We start from the raw sequence: 21,825 nt of genomic DNA, 5'->3' as shown, positions 1-21,825 counted from the left end.
ATATAGATGCCTGTATGTATGCCTGCTTATATTTTGAGTCTTTCTTTTAAAAGCATGTTTTTTTATTTTAAACTCGGCGTAAATGAACGTCATGAACACATGAATATAACACATTTACATGACTTTTACTAAACTTTGGGGATTTTATTTTTTTCAAGGGCTTTTCCAGGCTTGGAATAATTTAAAATGTCATGACCTTTCCAGGTTTTCCATGACCGTATGAACCCTGTTTTTTGCACCTTTTAAACTGTTCTTACGCCACAAGGACATTTTTTTTTTCCAGCACAAACTCAGCTAGACGTCTGATAATAGAATAGAAATCAACTATCCATAAAATGGGAACCTAGAGGAGTTTAACCAGCCTGAATGCTACATGTATTGAGTCTTTGTGGAGGAGCGGTGTTGACATTTTAAGTTCAGAGTCTTTTATGAGAATGACAAGACACATGATGTAGGTCTTTGCACCAAGACCTCACCTCGCCGAAGAATGTGCAACAACAAGAACAGTTTCCACAGAAAAGAGGCTTCACGTTCCAGTTTCTTCTTTCCAACAGCGGCCTCACATCAGGGTTTCACAGGCTCTTTCTGCAGCGCACATGCATTGCAGTCATGTTATGTAAAGGTGTGCTGGTGGACAGGCAGAATTATAAAGGAAAGCAATAAGCAGCTATGAAAATAAAGTGGTTCAGTGGCTCAACATGTGACCCATGACTCAGCACTATTGCATCTCTTGTTCTCTGAATGACTCACTGCACCGCAGCCGGTCCTACCGTCTAATTACAGCCTAATTGTGTTATGTCGGCAATGCAGCAGGGCAACAGCAAGGCGGGATGAACGCGATCCACATGCCATCGCCATATCATGCCAACAATAAAGAGAAAAATAAAAGAACAGGATTAAAGGACTAGCCGTGTGTCCAGATAGATGATTAAGCTTTAACGGAAACGCGTGAATTCTTAAGGTTCTCCAGTTTTTGCCTGGAAACTAATTATTTAAATCGAGTAATTATACAATCATCTTCTTTTTTTCCGTCATTGCCTAGCTTGTACCACTGAAAGAACCACGTCTTTACAAATAGAGGGGTGGTGTCGACAGTTGCCCTTAAATACTGAAGCGCTTTGTTAAATTAGATGTTAGAACCTCCTGTCAACACTCGAGAGGTGCGACCTTTTAACAGCCAACAGTTTTTCATCCTGTCAAAACACCTCGAGCAGGAAACTGAAACCAAACCTAAACAAACACATTTTTTCTTTTCTGAACATCTGTCTGAGACATGCATGCACACAAGGATAAATACAAGAAACGGGGTGGTTAGGACATTCCCGCTGTGGGAAGGTCTTCCTTATCCGTGACATACCCAAAAACATAACAAATGAAGCTGTTTCTTGTCCCCCACCTTTACACGTGCACCTTCTCTCTCTCAGTTGTGTTAGAGCACATGCAGGCAGTGATCATCGTCCCCACGCTGCTCCTACTGGGAACACTGGTCACCCTACTGGCCCTGTGCCTCGTGCAGTACTGTCCCGAAGAGAAGCGCTCACAGGTCTCGCCCTTTCAGCGCTCGTCCTACAGAAGGAGCAGCCACCGGCAACACCTGCAGGGCATTGATGGTGAGCGAGCACGCATGAGTCCCGAATCTTTTAACATTTTCCTTTTTTTTTTAAACTAAATTAGCCAAAAAGGAACAAAATCGGATGTATTATTCCGCGTCTCTCTCGCTCTCTAAATAGCGCCCGCGGGGATAAACCCAATGGAGCACGAGGAGCTGCCGATGTCGGTTCAAGAAGAGCAGCTGACCGTCGTGCCGACTCTGGCCGCGGTACCGAAGGTGTCCACCGAGAGGCAGCACGGAGCCTTCAGCCAGGTCACTGTGCTGCCGCAGTCCTTCTCCATTAGGCCAGACGACACGACCGGCCTCTACAGAGCACGCATGGACAGCAGGGACGTCGTCCTGAGGGTGCTGAAGGGTAAGGAGACCTTTATAGTCTCCAGGAGGCTCCACAAAAGCTTAGTTTTTTGTGACTTATCACTTATTAAAAAGTGTGTGGATAAATCCTAATGGAGTCAAACTAATGCTGAGCAGTTCCTGTGTGCATGTGAAAAACAGAGCGCTGCTTCTCAGTGATTAAACACAAGTGTGTTTCTGTTATCTAATCTCTCCCTCCAGAAAGAGCAAACAGCAGTGAGCGGCAGCACTTTTTGGGCTTCGCGTCCTTCGTGTCGGGACTCGGGCCGCACCCCTTCCTACCCGAGCTGCTGGGCGTGGTGTCGGTGCAGCCGCCCCCGATGATGGTGGTGGAGGAGCTGCAGCACAGAGACCTGCTGGGGTTCCTGTGGAGGTGTCGACAGGTACGGGTAATCACCAAAACCCTGAAAAAGGAGAAGAGAAAAACACATCTGTTGCCCCCAAAAATATCAATGGAATAGAAGTGGACAGTATAATATACTTCATGTTCATTTTAAACATTATTTAAGCCCACAGTGACTTTTTCATTAACATGCAGCGTGGTTAAAGTAATTACTGCTCTTCGCCTCTGTGAGGCAGTATAGGGCAATATATATATATCCAACTACACAGTGGAGGTTCAGTGTGTTCACCTTCGTGTGCAACAGCTGATTATGAATGCAGACAGGGAGAGACAGAGATCAGGCCACTTAAACGGAAGGTCTGGTAGTCTGATTTAAAAGGCTAATATCTAACAATAAGGAGACTGATTATATGTTATGTGTTTCTCTTTTCCTCCTCCTCCTCCTCCTCCTCCTCACTGAAGGACAACGCGGGTGTGGAGTCTCCATGTGACATCACAGAGAAGAAGATCTTCTCCATGGCAGAACAAGTGGCCTCTGCTCTGGTTGGTTAAACATCCGTCTGTCTGTCTGTCTCACATTTATGTACCAACATACTGTATATGTCAGACAACATTCATATTCCATCTCCTGCTTATCTTCCAGTCTGTCCATAACCTAATTTGTTATGATTTGTTCATGCCTGATAAAATACAGAGCATGAACAGTCTGAATACTATCTTCACACTTCAGGTTATGTTGCTATGATGCCAGGTTGAATAAAATACTGTGTACATTCTGTAAAAGTATGAATACAGTCTTAAACATTCATTGAGTGTTACGTCTAGTTGACGTTCATATTTTCTATGTTTTTAGTATCCTTAAAGTGCCGATTGTCCTCACAATTCCCAGCACCCCTCTTATTGTCCCGTCTTTACTACCTGAACCTCCTCTAGGAGTACCTGCACAGTCAGAGCTGCATCCACGGCAACATAGGCGCTCACAGCGTCCTGGTTGGTGGAGATCTGACGGCGAAGCTGTGGGGATTGGGCTCGGCCTATCGGAGGACAGCGCAGGCCGCCGCGTCACCGGGGGACGGCGAGGAGAAGAGGAAGTGGCAGGCGCCTGAAGTGTTGAGCAGGAGAGGCGTCAGTCAGAGCAGTGACGTGTGAGTAGTCGCCTGTGAGAACGTTAAATAATGAAAGCAGTCACTGAAATGTCCATAGATATATTTATGAAGGCAGGAGCTCGATATTGCAGGTGTGTTATTATCCAATTTAATACCAGGTTGTTGAATTATGTTGACGTTATATGTCTAATGAATAGCAGGTTCCACCACAGTGTATAATATGTACAGCTGTTTATGTGATCAAAAAGAAAAGGTACACACATTATAACCCTAAACATTAGAATTATTGATGTAAAAAAACTAAAAAACAGGTGTTTTAGTGTTTTAATTAGCCATTTAATCAACACGTTGTGTGTTTGAAATGCATGTCAGTGTTGATTCCAGTGTGTCTACCCTAAATGCATTCATAAACAATGTATATTATTTAATCTGAGTGCAATATCCTGTCTCTTTCCTTGACATAATGCTCCTCTCTCTCTCTTTTTGCCAGATGGTCCTTTGGTATCCTGCTCTATGAAATGGTCACATTGGGTGGGTGCTTTCAAATAATAAATACAAGAGAAGTTGTATATTGTATGAATCATAGAGTAGGATTGCACAGCGTTTTAGTCAAATGTTGGCATTTTGATTATAATTACCTGCAAAGAACAAATATAAAGACCCTTTCAAAGTAAAGTACACAGCCAAACTGGATAATATACAACACATTTTAATAAATGTATTCGATAATGTGTTTAGTGCATATTTGTTACGCATAGGGCCATTAATCTAATATATAATACTCCCGTGTATGCAGGTGACCCACCGTTTGCCAAGATCAATGAGACTGAACTTCTGCAGCATCTGCAAAGAGGAAAGCATCTCAAACGGCCCACCGGCTGCTCCAACTCCCTGTAAGACAAACAGCAGGAAACTGTTTTCACAATGCGATAAGAGAACTGTCTGGATTGTGTTATCTTATCTTTAAATCATGTAGGATTGTGCAACGAGTCTTTATCTTATCTTTAAATACTGTAGTGCAGCAATAACGAATTCATGAGGTCTTAAATCGTGGAGATGGGAGGAAGATCTCACCACCTAGGCTGCTATATAAATAAAAAAATCTATCTATATATATATATATATATATATATATATATATATATATATATATAAAAATAAATAATAACAATCTATAAATACATATTAAAGTAAATATTAAAAAATCTATATATAAATATTAAAATCTATATACACTTAAATAAGAAATATATATAGAGATATTTAAAAAAATCTATATATAATATATATATATATATTTAAAAAATACACATATCAATACAAACATCAATAATTATATATATATATATATATATCAATACATCTATCTATAAATAAAAAATCCATATATATATTAAATTACATTTGTATTCATTATTATTATTAATATTTAAATATAAAAAGAAAAATCTATATGTATATAAATACAAATCTCTATATATAAATATATATCAATAAATATAATATATATATATTAACTAAAATAAAAATATATATAGGAAAACAATATATATATATATATATATATATATATATATATATATATATATATAGGAAAACAATATATATGCAAGCAATATAAGAAAACAAAAAATATATATACACACACAATATATTTACATTAATTTAGCATTAGTAAGCTAGCAAAACATGTTTGTGTTGATGTAGCTAACACTAGCTAACTTCATGTTGAATTTCTGACCAGAATGGGTGATGATTTCGTAGTTGACATTTGTTTTTGGTATAGATTAAAATGTAACTTCATTTTCAGAGAAAACACACTTAAAAACGTAACATTAAATTCTGTTAGAATAGTCCAAATTAAATTTCAAGCAGGCTACACGGCAGCTAACACTAAGCTAACATTAACAGATACGTTTGCTAGCTCGCGTGAGCTCCAATGGACGACAACACCTCGCTCATGAAGTAACACGTTAAAATAACCTGATACTCGTGTATTAAAGGGGTATAAATACTCGTGTTTCGCTGGGTTGTTTCGCTGTACATGCTAATTGTACCTTGTTCCGTAGGTACTCCGTCATCAGGGCCTGCTGCCATTGGCGCCCCGAACAGCGACTCTCGACGTCGGAGCTCATTAGAACACTTCACGAGGCGGAGAAATCAGCCAATGGGAGCACAGCTCTCAGAGCGTCTGAACCACTGGACATCGAGAAGTACCTGAAGGAGGCGGGATATGCAGAGAGGCACAACTATGCGGTGCTCTGATTGGCTGAGACCGTCGTCGGTCAGAACCTGCACCGGCGCCGTCGTAAACATTGAGGACTACTGCAAAAATGAAGGATTCTAATGAAGGAGAACTTTTTAGCATAAAAACAAACGCACATTGTTTTTGAAACACACGTTTAGTGTTTGTTACCTTTATGCTGCATATGTGGAAAGTAATATATGGGTTGTAGATATTTATTGTTCTGTAAACTAACTATGGTGATCTAAAAATACTCATATAATGAAAGAAAACAATGAAGGTTAGCTGCACTTTTTAACTGTAAAGGAAGCGTAATGCGTCATATGTACATAGCTTTACATAAGTAATACAGCAGAGGACAGGAGATGCACTTTAAACACTGTACTAGAGTTTCCACATCATTACGATACCATGCATTCAAATGGGCTATTTGCCATAAATAAAAACAACTTAGCCAGAACAGAACAAAATGTCCCAGAGCTAATGTGAATCAGCGACTAAAAGCTGACACTACCTGCAAAGGGACTATTGTCAATCAAGTTCTGTCTGCTTGGTGACAACACTGTTGTTTTACACCCCATAATTAGGCCATCGTAAACCGCATACCGTTGGCCAAGCAGGTGTTTAACTGTATTCTGGAATCTGAACAGTGATTTTCTCTGAGTTTAAGATGGACCCAACACTAGCAGGTTGCCTCTGGCCAACAGGATCGAATCAAGGACTGAAGTTATGATTCAGGTCACAGAATACAAGGAACATCCGGCCCTATATATATATATATATATATATATATAAATTATAAACCTGTAATGATCCATTCTTACATGTCAGACAAAGAAGCTAAAGGGACTATAAAAGCAATCCATGCACATTTAAAATAAATAAACATCATAGAAGAGACACACTTCCCTCACAGGTCAGTTTAGTTCAGTTTATTATTTATTGTTCGCGTCTCCTCTTCAAACTCAGTCCCTCCGAGGTTTAGCGGGGTTTCTTTTCTTCAGATTATTGCAAGCAGACACATGTTGATCCTGAAGTATCCTCTTTATTTAATAAAAGGAAAGAAAAAGGGTCTTTTGTGAGATCGGTGTTTGAATGAACAGACCTGCAGATGTTTCGACTAAGAAATTGTGTCTCACACCACTTGTTACGCAACACAATGGCTCTTTTTGTATTATCATTTATTAGTTTTGTGTCGTCACAATATGGCGAGGGGAGCTGCGGATCCGAACACTTCAAAACCTTGTGAGCACCATGAAATACAAACAAAACAAAAAACACACAGCTATCAAAGATTATGATCCTCTCTGAAAGAAAACACAGAGCCACAGTCACTAAGAATAAAGCCGGAGACGGAGAGCTAGAAAAGGGAAACACGCTAAGAGACGACGCTACGAGGAAGACGAGTGTCCTTCATCAAGGGAGCTACTCTCAGCTACTACTCAGTCACGCTTTTTGGGGAAAAGGCAACGGATGTCATTGCTTGAATTAACAATCGTAAAAAAAGTAAGCACTAATATAAAACAATGAGTGATATGAAAAGTAGTTAGAAAACAGACAATCCTCATTAAACCTGTTGGAGAGACTAGTGAGAAAGGCCACGAGGTTCACAGAGAACATGAGAAAACTCCTACAGTAAAAAGCTTAAACAAGGCAGTCCAGCAAACTAATGTGCATTTAAATATAAAGGCAAATTTTACACTTATTACAGTTTAGCTTACGTTGTTTTTTCCTCATTCACTCAGGGAGGATTTTCTTTTTTCCTTCATCCATCCTAAACGTAGGTCCACAAGCCGGGTTCATCTTTTCTGAACGATTCTTCTGGTTTCGTTCGTCGATACTTCAAAATCAACAGTGTTCGTTCTTCATTCTTGTTGCAGCATTTCTTGCGTCACTTCCCCCAAAAGAAATCAAGCCCATGACGTCGCCCTTCACTCTGAGTTAATTCTGAGTTCAATCAGGAGCGGGAAAAACGACAATCTTGAAATTGCCTGACAGAACACAAAAATAGTCACAGATTGCAGATTAACATTTCTGCAGTAGAGTCAACATTAAGACCTGTTCAACGACTTTAAAAGAGCGGCTCTTTGTGGAAAAACACAGTTCTGGAAGAGCGTTTGAGTGTCGGTGTGCTCCGTCTGTGAAAACACAAAGAGGAATGTGAGGAAACGAGATGCAACGTCAGTGTCCTTGCAGTATCTTTTGAGAAATGCTGCGAAACTCGAGGGCTTTTCGGGTTTCTTCTGGACTCTGGACCCTGTGCGTTGAGCTTAAACCCTGTAAACTGAAGAGTAGGCCGCAGACTAAATAAATAAAAAGTTTTAAATCGATGAGGCCTATTCTCACAAAATGATTGAAAGTACTAGTTTTTACAGAATTAACATTAAAGTTATGAATGTTCCCTTGACAGATACTTGAAAATGAAAGCAAATGTCTTTGATAATGACTGATAAATAGCTTTTAGGTGGATTTAAATTAAATTATTCGTATTTATTTACTGCATTTCTGTCCTAATACCATGGTTGAGGCTTAAATAAGAAATAAAAATAACACGTTTCAGGAAAAAGCCACGAGTGTTCGGCTAGATGAGAACCAAAGTGTTTCTCAAAGAAAAACTAATCCTTTTTTTTTTACCTGTACAATATGACACAATGAATGAATAGCAGTTAAATGCAACAACCAAATAAACCACAGTAAGCACAGCCTGGGTCAGAGTCTGTGAAGGGCAGCCCTGTCGCTAAACAACATGAGGGAATCCTGTGCAGTGAATCCAACTGGCTGAAGTGACTTTTGCATCGAAAATACATTCAAAAACCTCCATTTCTGCATTTTGCAACGCAGGTACGAGTGAAACTGTGCAACTAAAAAGCAAAATGAAAACCACTTTGAGAGAAAACTATGTCTGACTGCACGTTTGCATTTTAGGGAACATGAATATTCACCAAAATATAGTAATCCGTTGCATTTCTGCAACTCACAGACATGAAAGATGAACTTTTCTCTGTGCGTTGAACGTGTGCTGCTGAGTGGACAATTCAACTACAGATCCAAAGTGCTGCAGCTCTACTGGGAGCGAGAGAGCTGCACTGGAACCAGTTTCATATCCAAACTGGTGGATCAGGAGTTTTAGGGTAAATGCTTTCGGCTGGACTTTGCCCAGGGCGGATGCATCAGTCTCTCAGGGTGTTAATGTGGGCGCAGATCTTGAGGGCGGGACCTAGCTTGATGTTCATGGTGGACATTAGGTGCTCCTCTTTCAGCAGCAGCAGGGCCTGTCCGTCAATCTCCTGCGACAGGAACTGGGAGGCGACCTCCTCACAGCCTGCGAAAGAAGAGGAGGAGGAGGAAGATAAACGGGGGGCAAAATGGAAAAGCTAAAGTGTGAAAACGCAAAAAAAAAAAAAAGGTTTCCTCACCTTGTAGTGAGGAAATGAACTGCGACACTTCCTCCACGCTCCACTGGGCGGGGCCGGCGGGCAGCAGGCAGCCGGGCGCCGAGCTCTCCGCCGGCAGCGGGGGAGGCGGCGGGCGGCAGGAGGCCGAGGAGGCGGAGGACAGGGACACGGGGTCGTCCTCGTCCTCCTCGCCGCTGGACTCCTCGTCCGAGTGGCTGGACTCTGAGCGGCTCTGTGGGAGCAGAGCAGATCCGTACGTTGCTTTCCACCTTAAACTCGCCGTGGCAGAGACTGTGCACGGCGCCGTCTCACCTTCACAGGTACGGGTCTCCCTGCTATCTTGGCACTGGCTATTTCGGAGCTGGTCCTGCGGGGGACCCTCCGCCTGGCGATGCCTCCCTCCTCGTCCGAGTTGGAGAGCTGACCCTGACCCTGACCTTGACCTTGACCCTGCCGCATGCAGAAGTGCTGCCGGAAGCTGACGTTGTACCTGGGGAACCAATACATACTGTATCGTAGACACAGAGTGACATATACGGTACTGAAGCCAAGACCAGCAACACATACAGTTTTTATCCCTTTGCTCCGCATGGATCTATAGGAATAGATCTATACGTATAGATCCATATCGTATGGACGTATGGATCCATAGTATAGATCCATACAGTATATATGTATGGATCTATACGATATGGATCCATACGTATGGATCCATACAGTATAGATCCATACAGTATAGATCCATACAGTATAGATGTATGGATCTATACGATATGGATCCATACGTATAGATCCATACAGTATAGATTTATACAGTATAGATCCATGCATCTATACCGTATGGATCCATGCATATAGATCCTTACGTATGGATCCATACGTATAGATCCATATCGTATGGACGTATAGTTCCATACCGCATGGATCTATAAGTATGGATCCATACCGCATGGATCTATAAGTATGGATCCATACGTAAGGATCTATATGCATGGATCCATACGGTATGGAACTATACGTCCATACGATATGGATCTATACGTATGGATCCATACGGTATAGATGCATGGATCTATACTGTATGGATCTATACTGAATGGATCTATACTGAATGGATCTATACTGAATGGATCTATACGTATAGATCTATAATCGCGTCGCGGGCAAAGGGACGAATGCAGAAGCAGAAGCAGAAGCAGGATCAAATAACACGGCGACAGCAATCTGTTCAAAACAATGCCGGCAGCGCATTGTTTCTATAGCGATACAAATACGACATCATACATACATTTCAATATGGAAATAAAAAAATTTAAAAAAAGGAACAATTTCACATGCCTGTTTTTTTTATTTATAGAAAAGTGGATGAAACATGAAAACATGAAACATGCTGCGTCTCATACAGATGAGCCACCGGAGAAAGGGTTCTGAAATTAAACCAGAAGATTTATATTTATTTTAAATCTTTTTTAAACGTGAGTGTCAGCGCTCAGCTGTACTGCATCTTCTTTCTCAGATGGCTTCCACTGCGTATATATATATATATATTATATTATATATATAAATTGTATTTCATGCATGTTGAAGTACCTCTTGGCACACGTCATGGAGCAGAACCTTTTGGTGCCTCTGAACTGTCCGGCCGGAGCAAAGTTTTTACAGTACTCACACTTCAGCACTGAGGAGGGATGAAATTAAATTAAAACAGAGCAGATCGATATTCAATGTTCCATATGACGTATTTACCATCAGCAAACACAGAGAAACACACAGAACTGCATTTAAAAACAGCTCTAAGGTTTAACGAGTGTCATGATGTTGTTCTGTGCTGCATTCAAGTGAAAGTCAGGAGGTGGGAAACTCAGAGTTTAAAAGGTTGTAATTAAAACCACAAAAAGTCACATTTTAAGCCCCGCCCCTCAGACAGCCGTTACCTGTCGCCGCGGTAACCGTCTCCGATCGGTCGGCGTCCGGACCGTCGTTGGTTAAATCCTCACCGGCCGAGTCCTTCACCGACCCACACACCTGTCAATCAAACAGAAGAGAAGGTCACGAGGTAATCAGTCGACTGATTCATGAAGTTAAAAATAATTGGTGACTATTACGTTATTTTAATGCAAAAAGTTACAGAAAAAAAAACATCTTTAGGGTTTGGACTCACAAAACATATCTACAGGGTTCATACACATTCTGACCAATGCTTTTCCATGACTTTAAACCAAATGTCCATGACAAACATTCAGTGAAGTCTGGGTGCAAACAGTAAAAAGTGAGTAAATGTAGTATTTAAACTAACAATGAGAACACAAAGCATACAGTAAACCTTAAATGACTCAAATGAATGAGACAATAGTTTGATTAAAAGAATAAACATTTACATAGATGCCTGTATGTATGCCTGCTTATATTTTGAGCGTCTTTCTTTTAAAAGCATATTCATTATTTCAAACTCAGCGTGAATGAACACATGAATACAACACATTGACATGACTCCTCAGAGCTGCAGGTACTCACAGGGAAAGGCTCGGCGCCCTCCTGGATGACGAAGCCCTCGATGAGGTGCGTGAGGACGTTGGGCTTCACCACCGCTTGAGGGGGCGGAGCTCTCTCCCCATGGGCGAGCCCACGGGACACCGGCAGCATGGGGGAGGGGGAGGAGGAGAGCGGGGGAGGGGCACCAGAGCCTGGGGGGAGACGACAAGGAGTCAATATGTCGCTACGCTCACGTTAACACACTTTGAGATTTACACGTTTCTGTGCCGTTACCTGCTTCGCTGTGATTGGTCGGCAGCGCTGAAGCGTGGTCTCTGATTGGCTGGAGCCGGGGAGGGGAGGGGCCGTCTTCGTCGTTGGCTGAAGTCGAGTCGGACTTTCTTTTTAGAGAGCCGGACAACTGCTTTCCCTAAAAACAAGAAAAACAATAAAGAAACAGACGGAGAGACAAAAGAACAGCTATGAAAATAAATGGATGGTCAATTCTATATATATATATATATATATATATATATATATATATATATATATATATATATATATAAATAAAAATATATATAATAATAAATACATAAAATTGACCATCCATTTATTTGTATATATATATTTATTATAATAATAATAATTATTATTATTATTAAAAGAATACTCAATATCTAATATTTGAATATTATAAAAAAAAAAATATATTGCTTCTGACTTAAATTTAAATTTTATTAAATACATATACATATATATATATATATATATATATGTATTTAATAAAACAAACAATACAATCTTATTTCATATTCATGTAGTAACTGTAATTGACTTTAACTTAATTACCATTCATTTATATATATTTATATCAATGCGTTTCTTTAATTATTTATGTCTCTCTCTTCCTTCATTCTTCTCCTGGGACACACATCATTTATTAATAACATTTAAGTGCAGAACTTTCATCTGACGCTGAATCATATTTCATTTCCAGAAGCCATTTGTTCTGGATTGAACCGTCTACAGAAGAAACGATAAAGTTTCTTTAATCCCCGCAGAACAAAAGGAGAGAGGTCAAAATTAAAGTCAACGTTTAAAGACACACGTTGGTTAGTCGCTCCTGATAGGCGTGACCCGCTGACCTGTGGTGTCTGACTCGCGGCCGTTCCTCCGTTCGTGGTCACGGCGGCCGGCGCTCCTCTCTGCTGCCCCGTCAGCAGCGGCAGGGAGAGGGAGGCGCGAGACAAGGGGGCGGGAGGCGAGGACGCCGCGGGGCCCTGAGAGGAGGCGGGGCCGGAAGCCAGGGGCCCGTTGCGACTCGGTCCGGTCTGCTTGGCCTGCGGACGCACCTGAGAGACCTGCGCCGCCGGGGGGGCCTTCTTTAGCCCCGCCCCCCGGCCCGCGACCCCGCTCTCCCTGGAGGCGATGGACGCCGCCATGGTGAGCAGGCCGGAGGAGCCGCCGCCGCCGCTGCCGGCTCCGTCCTGGCAGCAGCTGCCCCGGGCCAGCGCCAGAGCCTGCGTGTTTCCCAGCGTGCTCTGCCTCGCGCCCACGATCTGCACCGGGATGTGCGGCGGCGGCGGCGGCGGTGGTGGCGGCGGCGGAGCGGAGCTGCTGACGGGCGCCGGCGCGGGCAGGATGGGCGGCGGGTTCCTGGACGGCAGCTGGAGCGGCAGCCGGAGCCCCTGCAGGGTTTTGGGCTGAATGGGGACGGGCCCGCCGCCGCCGCCGCCGCCGCCGTGGCCGTGGCCCGATTTCTCGGCGCCGAGCGACGTCTTCTGCAGCGGCTGCACCACCAGCGTCTGAGCGCCGCCCGCCGGTTTCATGGCCGCCGCCGCGCCGCCGCCGGACGTCAGGACCAGGGCGTGCGCCGCCGCCGGAGGGTGACCCGCCGCGAGGGTCCGGGTCCCGTGGAGCAGAAGCTGGGAGAGAGGGATGGAGGACGAGGAGGAGGACGGGTGGGCTTTGAGGTTGCTGGGCTGAGGGTACGTGGGGATCTTGATGTGGGGCAGCTGGCTCGGCTTACTGGGAGACTGGGAGTTCGACTGGTGGGAGGGCTGGACGAAGGAGTAGGCAGCTGAGGAGACAGAGGAACACATGACGCTTCAACCGGGACGCCACACCGACGCGACGCCTCAGTGCGGTCAACAGACACCCGCCTACCTGAGTCGCTCCTCTCCGGGGCTTCAGTCTTCACGCCGACGCCTTTGAGGCCCGACACGCCGCGCATGACCAGATTCTGCACCTGGAGAGGAACTTGCATTTAAAAAAAAGAGGCGAAAAAAGAACAAATCACTTTTTTTGTTGTATTCTTTCCCTCCATCTCCACCGACCTGGTCGTTATCCGATTGGCCGCCGGAGGAGGAAGTCGGCGCCACTTCCTGCTGCTGCTGATGCGGCTGCTGGGTGACGTTTGCCACGGCCGTGTTGCCGGGCATGAAGATGAGCTGCGAGGAGATGGGGGCGCGCAGGGAGCGGTTCACCTGCAGGACGAATATATGGAGATATTTATTTATAGATATTTATATTTGTTTTCAACCTGCTGGTCAAATCCCTTTGGCCTGACGTGATTCAAGGCGACCCGGGACTCACCCTCAGGTACATCTGGCCCTGCCCCCCCGCCGCCCCGCTCAGCAGCACCGATTGGCTGATGGTGGGCGTTGCCGGGGCGCCCATGCTGCGGCTGCTGGCCGTGGGTCCAGACGTCACGCCGGCCTGAAGGACGACAAAGAGGAGACTTCAGCGGGAGGATTATTTATTATATTATTCTTATCTTAGCAGAGAGCAGCCGGGTCGGTACGTACGGCCGCGCTGCCGCTGGTCTGAGGAGAGCCGACGCTGGAGGGACTCGACTGACGACTGGCAGCCAGAGTAGCCTGGGAGGAGGAAGAGGAAGAGGAGGAAGAGGAGGGAGGAGGAAAAGGAGGGATGAGGAAAAGGAGGGAGGAGGAAAAGGAGAAGGAGAGGGAAGAGGGAGTAGGAAGAAGAGGGAGGAGGAAGAGGAGGGAGGAGGAAGAGGAGAAGGAGAGGGAGAGGAAGAAGGAGAGGGAAGAGGAAGGAGGAAGAGGAGGGAGGAGAAGGAGAGGGAAGAGGGAAGAGGGAGGAAGAAGAGGAGGGAGGAGGAAAAGGAGAAGGAGAGGGAAGAGGGAGGAGGAAGAGGAGGGAGGAGGAAGAGGAAGAGGAGGGAGGAGGAGAAGGAGAGGGAAGAGGGAGTAGGAAGAGGAGGGAGGAGGAAAAGGAGAAGGAGAGGGAAGAGGGAGGAGGAAGAGGAGAAGGAGAGAGAAGAGGGAGGAGGAAGAAGAGGGAGGAGGAAGAAGAGGGAGGAGGAAAAGGAGAAGGAGAGGGAAGAGGAAGAGGAGGGAGGAGGAAAAGGAGAAGGAGAGAGAAGAGGGAGGAGGAAGAGGAGGGAGGAGGAAAAGGAGAAAAGGAGAAGGAGAAGAAAGAGGAGGGAGGATGAGGATGAGGAGAAGAAGAAGAAGAAGAAGAAGAAGAAGAAGAAGAAGAAGAAGAAGAAGAAGAAGAAGAAGAAGAAGAAGAAGAAGGAATAATATGAGACAACAATACATTGCTTCTCGTTCGTCTCCAACTTCCTGTTGCAGTCTTTGTGTGACAATATATATGAAAACATTCAAAAAGCCACAGTCTTTGTGTTTGAGGGGAAGTCATGAGCGGCTGCACGTGCACACGCCACGTGCACACACGCCACGTGCACACACGCCTTTACCTGTTGCACGGCCGCCAGGTTCTGAAACTGCGCGTTGCTGATCTGCTGCTGCAGCATCAGCTGCTGGAAGTACTGCGCCGCGTTGGGCTGCCTCTGCAGCGCCTGCAGCGCCTGCAGGAGGAAGAGGAGGAGCACACACACCGATGAAGAGAGGAGAGAGAGAAAGAACGGGAGAGAGAACGGAGGGCAGAGGAGGACGGAGAGGAAAAGCCTCCCGCCAGCTCCCTGATGCACGAGCAGCGGCTCGGCCTGAAATGCGCCAGAGATGAGAGGAGCTGGATTAGAGCGCCGGGTGACAGACAGATGGCCGTGACATCACAGCCTCCGCCGACACGACTCCACTCGTCCTCCGTCTCGTCCTCCGTCTCCCACTTTCACTGCAATCGCTCCGTCCGACGATCCTAAAATACTAAACAGCTGCAGCCGCCGGATCGCAACGGAGACAAGCGACAGAAATCTAAACCGTGTTTTAGTTCGTCGCGTGAAAGCTCCTGTTATGGAAGGCGCTATTGGAATAAAGTATAATATCATTATTATTATTAAATATATCTGCGGTCAACAATACTGGAAACAAAGCAGATCAGCTGAGTCAGCATTAGCAATAACAAAAAATACTGTAAAATGCTTTTGGATTGAATACATTTGTTGTAATTTTTCATTTAATTTGTGAATTCAAGAGAGAAACTTTAAGGAAAAGCTAATTGTGTAATTTAATAAATAATATTTGATTCAGATAAAACGTAAAGGATCCATAAAAATAAAAAAATCTGAAAAGAGCCTGTAAACTGACACACACACACACACACACACACACACACACACACACACACACACACACACACACACACACACACACACACACACACACACACACACACACACACACACACACACACACACACACACACACACACACACACACACACACACACACACCTGAACCGCCTGTCTTTCATACAGGGACATGGAATTCATTGGAGAGGGGCGGGAGCTCGTCCCAGATGCAGCGCTCCCATTGGTCGAGGCCGCCTGCTGGTTCTGCTCTCCATCCGTCTCCATGGCTGCTGAGGAGAGAGAGGAGCATCCATCAGTCACACACACACACACACACACACACACACACACACACACACACACACACACACACACACACACACACACACACACACAGAGAGACACACACACACACACACTTTCTCTGATGAAAAGCCAGCCGTCACTTTTCCTGACGGACGCCGTAAAACTGCCTCACCGCATCATGGAGGACGTTCTCTCTGACGAGGTCTTTAAATGTGTGTGTTGATAAACGTGTGTGTTGATAAACGTGTGTGTTGATAAACGTGTGTGTTGATAACATAAATCACATCGTAATAATGCATAATAATTCAGAGTTCTCCAGTAGAGACTCAAAAGATGGCGGCTGAACACGGAGCAGTAACAGTGTGTTAAATCCACGGTTAAAGAATAAGAAAAGGAATTTAAATAATACGTTATATTACAAATGAAAAGTGTAGCTGAACAAGTAATTAATAAAACACGAAAATATATATTTTTTACTATTTTGCAGCATTTTCTTTAACCGTTTTTTTCCATGCAGATTGGTGACAGTTTGTTATATTCATTTGTGGAAAAAACATTTATCACTCGTATTGTTCTCTTCTAAAATATTCAAACTTTAACGAATTAAAAAGGTGCACGAGCCAAACAGCTGGTTAGTGATGGTGATGATCTACAAGATGATGAAGAAATAAGAAATATACGTTATTTATGATACACAACGGCTAAAGATGATGGCACAATAAGTATTTGAGAGTTCAGGAAAAGTCTATAATATATTAGTTTCTTTAGAAATAAATGCATAAAGAAACACACACACACACACACACACACACACACACACACACACACACACACACACACACACGTCAACATCAGAGGACAATGAAAAAAACAAGTTCCTTCTTTGCAAAAGTTTACAGTGAAAACAAGAATTTAAAAACACACACACACAAACAGACACACACATACAAACAGACACACACACACACACACATACAAACAGACACACACACACAAACAGACACACACACAGAAAAGACACAAATACACACAGACATGCACGCGCACACACACACACAGTCTCTCTCTCTCACACACACACACTCACACTCTCTCTCACTCACTCACTCACACACACACACACACACACACACACACACACACACACACACACACACACACACACACACACACACACACACACACTCTAAAATAAAACGACGCTTCCTCTTCCATGCACCATGACGGTCTGTCATGGGTCGTTTTATTTTAGTCTCCTCCCGGAGCTTCTCCTCCATGTTCCCCGGAGGTTCTCCTCCATGTTCCCGGAGCTTCTCCTCCCGCAGGCTACTCCTCCCGGAGGCTACTCCTCCTAGCATCCCGCTAGCCGCTGTCCGGGTAACGGGGGCTGTCTTACCGCGGCCGGTCCGGGCTTCCCTCCGCCTCCTCCGGCGCCGGCTGGCCGCTGCTGCGCGGCTCCAGGCGGCCTGGCGGTGCTCTGTCTGCGGGTGCGTCGCGTCTCCTCTCGGGTCCTGCGGGTCGGGACGGCCGCAGCGCAGCGGCAGCAGCGCTTTTACTGTTTTGCATAAATTTGCAGCTGATGGTGTTGTTGGAGGGCAACGCCTCCTTTCTCTTTCTTTTTCTTTTTTTCAGCTGCTGCTCTTCCTTTTCCGGCGCGACGGGATGACGAAGTGATGGGGATCCGTTCAGGACCCGGACCCCCGGGACCACCGGGACCGGGACCCGGACCATCGGGACCACCGGGACCACCGGGACCACCGGGACCGGGACCCGGACCATCGGGACCACCGGGACCGGGACCCGGACCATCGGGATCGGGACCACCGGGACCACCGGGACCACCGGGACCCGGACCGGGTCCTGAACGGACTCCATGCGGGACTTCAGAACCTCTTCTCCTCCTAACATGATCATTTATTCATTTAGTTTATTTATTTCCTCGTTTTTACACCAAACCAAGAGAGAAAATGTTCCAAGATGAGCCTACAAATATTAATACAAATATAAATAAACATAAAACAAATGTTGCGTAAATTTAAATTAATTTTAATATATATATATATATATATATATATATATATATATATTTATATATATATATATATATATATATATATATATATTAGATATAGATAATAATACCTCATCTATACTGTCTTATTAATATCAATAATGTGTATAATAAAAAAACTAAATCATAGGAAATTATCCATTATTTAGATTTTAGTAATTTATTTTCTGATTTTTTTTGAGTACCAAAACAATTTATCATAAAATATTTGGTTTTTAAGGTAATTCAAGGGGCTTATCCTCAATAAATAAATCTGCATATAAGAATACATTCTTATACATTTCATTATATATATCATACATTCATACATATATATATATATATATATATATATATATATATATATATATATATATATATATATATATATATGTATATATATGTTAAATGTATATTATGTTATATATATATATATATATATATATATATATATATCCAGTATATATATATATATATATACATATGTAATTTAAGTTAAATATACTTAAATATATATATATATATATATATATATATATATATATATATATATATATATATATAATGAAAATACCCAAAGTGCATTCTTGCTTTTGTGTCTGATATGACACATTTAAACATCCTCATATGCAGATTTGTTATTTTTATATATATATATATATATATATATATATATATATATATATATGTATATATATATATGTGTGTGTGTGTGTGTGTGTGTGTGTGTGTGTGTGTGTGTGTGTGTGTGTGTGTGTGTGGCCTTCAATGTCTAAAAATACTGGAAGATTGCAAAGGTTGTATTACATTTCTGTGAGATGGATTATAACATTCAACGCTGCAGTGGAACATGTCGATGTTGTGACTTTACTCCCACAATGCAACATGTTGTTAGACTATGTTAAGCACACTTCTCCCCTAATTCATAGAGAGAGAGAGAGAGAGAGAGCGAGAGAGGAAAAAGATCTTCACACACATCCACACCAGCCGTGACGTGATGAATATTTTTATTGAACAACATCATATCTGCTATGTACAATACAAACACAGGTGAAACAGAAACAGCTGTGGATCTCCACCACACTGCAGGAACCAAAGCGCCGTTAGCAGAGTCACGTTAGCACGTTAGCTAAACCTGAAGGTAGCGGCGTCTTATCTCAGCCGCCAGCTGCACACACAAGCACACACACGATGGAAATCACTCCAGCAGACACACACACACATTGAATAACAGTCTGTGAGCTGCAGAGAGGCACAAAGAGCAGAGCTACAGTACATGATACCCAAACACACAACGATAACACACACACCCAACACACAAATGATACGACGACACCAACGTGGTTCATTTTGAATCAGAGCCGGGTTTGTGAGGCAGAAGTGTGTGTTATTCATCAGCAGCCATGTCCGGCTGAAGGAGATTTTGAAGTGAAAAGGGAGAAACATATTTAAATTGGGCGGTGAGTTAAAGGTGACAAAGGTCAAGTCGCCAACCTGGGAAATACACACAACTTTGGGGATTTTTAAAAATCAAAGAGAGACGTGAAAATAGAACGAGAGGAGACAGAAGTGAGAAGAAAACAGCAAAATATTAAATACACACATGCACCCAAAGGAAAGATAATCCACACACACACACACACACAGACACACACACACACACACACACACACACACACACACACACACACACACAGACACACACACACACACACACACACACGCGTGACCATGCAGGTCAACATATATATATATATATAGTACTCTTTTTTTTTCAAAATACATATGTACAAAGGAATGCTCTCCTATCTTTGTGGGGACGTGGACCGTTGTGTGTTCCATGTGCATAAAGTCACAGTTTGGTGTTTTTTGTTGTTGTAGTTTTTATTATTTGTCTCGACTCGTCCAAGCTGCAAACATATCTCATCTGCTTGGAGGTCAAGTCACCAAAATGTCAAACCAAACATGTCTATGTTATTATTACTTGTGATGTTGGGCTTTATGAAATGAGCTGAATGGAAGTCTGCGCTGACATGCAGGAGATTCATTTGCATTCTCTGACTCACGTGTTGCCGGGCAGTTTTTCTGGGACAAACCAGTTATCTTATATCGTCCATGAGGGTTTCAAACGGATAAAACAAGCTGTAGGTGCGCTTGCTGCAATTCTCCAAAAAAAACGAATCGTCTTTTTAGGACTTTTAAAACACTATTTTTAAACACAATCTGCAATACAGCGAACACACAACGAAGCCACGGCTCCACCACAACCCTCACTGTCACTGTGGGAAATACATTTCTCAAAACAAGTGAAATCTGTTTCCAATCATGTTTTAAAACAAGGCAAGATGGCTCCAATCAAATGTTACCAGTGAAGCCCGAAAACATGAATAAAACTTAATAAACACATATGTTGTCACAAAGTGCAGCAGGAATTCATATTGTTGGTTTTCACCACTACAGTCACTGCAGAATATATAACATATATTTGTGTCGGACACGTTACACCAAACAAGCACACTGCACATGTTGAAGCGTGAGTATGTGAAGACAAGATGGCCGACGGTCAGAAGAGCACCCAAACGCACCGCAAGCCTCCGATTATGACAAACTATTCATAACATGGATGCTTTTTTTTATAGAAGCTCAATTCAGCCACAACAAAAGAAGAGCCTGTCATTGTAATAATAACTTTCTCAATGCTTTGACTAAATACCTCAAAAATAATCACGTAATATCTTAAAATAATGAAAAGCTTCATCAATATTTTGAGTAGATACCTCAAGATAATGACTTTGAATCTCAAAATAATAAAAAACGTCATCAACAGTTTGATAAAACACCTCAAAATAATCACTTATAATCTCAAAATAATGAAAAACTTCATCAATATTTTGAGTAGATACCTCAAAATAATGACGAAGAATAATAAAATCATGAAAAACGTCATCAATATCTTTTGATTAAATACCTAAAAGAATCAATTAGAATTTCAAAATAATGAAAAATGTTATCAATATTTTGACGTATTTCATCATTATTTAGAGATAGGATCATAATGCCTCCCAGCATTATATAGCAGTATAATTAATAAGTCTTAAAAAGTTGCGTTCAGTGTGTTTGGGCATCCAGTTCCTCATCACAACAACAAGCCAGCACATCGCAGATTTGACACCAACATATTAATTTAACAGATTTGTCATTCGTGCCAAAGATCAACTTGAATAATATCTGAAAACATGAACTGAACTTCAACCTGTTAAATTCAAACACACAACTATCTCATATTATCGAGGCGGTCGACACACTTTTGTGTCTCGGCCCCGATTGGTCGTTCCAATCGTTCCCGTTGGCCCTCCATTAAAATACATGAGCACTTCCCCTCTTTCCTCTTTCCTCTTTCCTCCTTTCCTCCTTTCCTTACGAGCTCCTGCAGCTTCTTTA

General features: G+C 43.0%; 2 protein-coding genes across 2 annotated transcripts in view; one reads left to right on the top strand and one right to left on the bottom strand.

Annotated features, from left to right (window-relative positions):
- styk1a (serine/threonine/tyrosine kinase 1a) overlaps nucleotides 1-6,711 on the top strand; it is a gene marked incomplete at its 5' end in the record, with an annotated part of 8,012 nt that extends 1,301 nt beyond the window's left edge. Inside the window, 8 exons of the mRNA XM_079231568.1 lie at nucleotides 1,425-1,610; nucleotides 1,731-1,967; nucleotides 2,168-2,349; nucleotides 2,772-2,852; nucleotides 3,243-3,454; nucleotides 3,906-3,946; nucleotides 4,212-4,308; nucleotides 5,485-6,711. Of these exons, the coding sequence (XP_079087694.1) occupies nucleotides 1,425-1,610; nucleotides 1,731-1,967; nucleotides 2,168-2,349; nucleotides 2,772-2,852; nucleotides 3,243-3,454; nucleotides 3,906-3,946; nucleotides 4,212-4,308; nucleotides 5,485-5,680 (1,232 nt within the window). The 3' untranslated portion in view covers nucleotides 5,681-6,711. The remainder of the gene's footprint in view (nucleotides 1-1,424; nucleotides 1,611-1,730; nucleotides 1,968-2,167; nucleotides 2,350-2,771; nucleotides 2,853-3,242; nucleotides 3,455-3,905; nucleotides 3,947-4,211; nucleotides 4,309-5,484) is intronic.
- A 163-nt stretch (nucleotides 6,712-6,874) lies between these two features.
- On the bottom strand, nucleotides 6,875-16,317 carry LOC306748399 (polyhomeotic-like protein 1). Its single transcript, XM_079231565.1, has 15 exons — nucleotides 16,191-16,317; nucleotides 15,255-15,365; nucleotides 14,335-14,406; nucleotides 14,123-14,245; nucleotides 13,864-14,013; nucleotides 13,694-13,775; nucleotides 12,673-13,607; nucleotides 11,822-11,957; nucleotides 11,570-11,739; nucleotides 10,990-11,080; nucleotides 10,646-10,733; nucleotides 9,368-9,545; nucleotides 9,077-9,287; nucleotides 8,603-8,982; nucleotides 6,875-7,798 (listed from the first exon to the last, which is right to left on the bottom strand). The coding sequence occupies exons 1-14, from the start codon at nucleotides 16,311-16,313 to the stop codon at nucleotides 8,831-8,833; spliced, it is 2,622 nt and encodes an 873-aa protein (XP_079087691.1). The 5' UTR covers nucleotides 16,314-16,317; the 3' UTR covers nucleotides 6,875-7,798; nucleotides 8,603-8,830.
- Between the last annotated feature and the right edge of the window lie 5,508 nt (nucleotides 16,318-21,825).

This window comes from Taurulus bubalis (assembly GCF_910589615.1).
Source record: "Taurulus bubalis genome assembly, chromosome: 16".
Lineage (NCBI taxonomy): Eukaryota > Metazoa > Chordata > Actinopteri > Perciformes > Cottidae > Taurulus > Taurulus bubalis.
Note: the sequence above shows the minus strand (reverse complement) of the source record. Positions and strands in the feature narration are given on the sequence as shown.

What these genes read in the sequence shown, in the direction of transcription:
- LOC306748399 (XM_079231565.1), bottom strand. Translation starts at nt 16,313, where the DNA reads ATGGAGACGGATGGAGAGCAGAACCAGCAGGCGGCCTCGACCAATGGG. An exon ending in AGGGCGCCGAGCCTTTCCCT is followed by an intron (nt 11,081 to 11,569) that starts GTGAGTACCTGC and finishes TTTGATTGACAG; the next exon opens with GTGTGTGGGTCGGTGAAGGA. An exon ending in GTTCATTTCCTCACTACAAG is followed by an intron (nt 8,983 to 9,076) that starts GTGAGGAAACCT and finishes CTTCTTTCGCAG; the next exon opens with GCTGTGAGGAGGTCGCCTCC.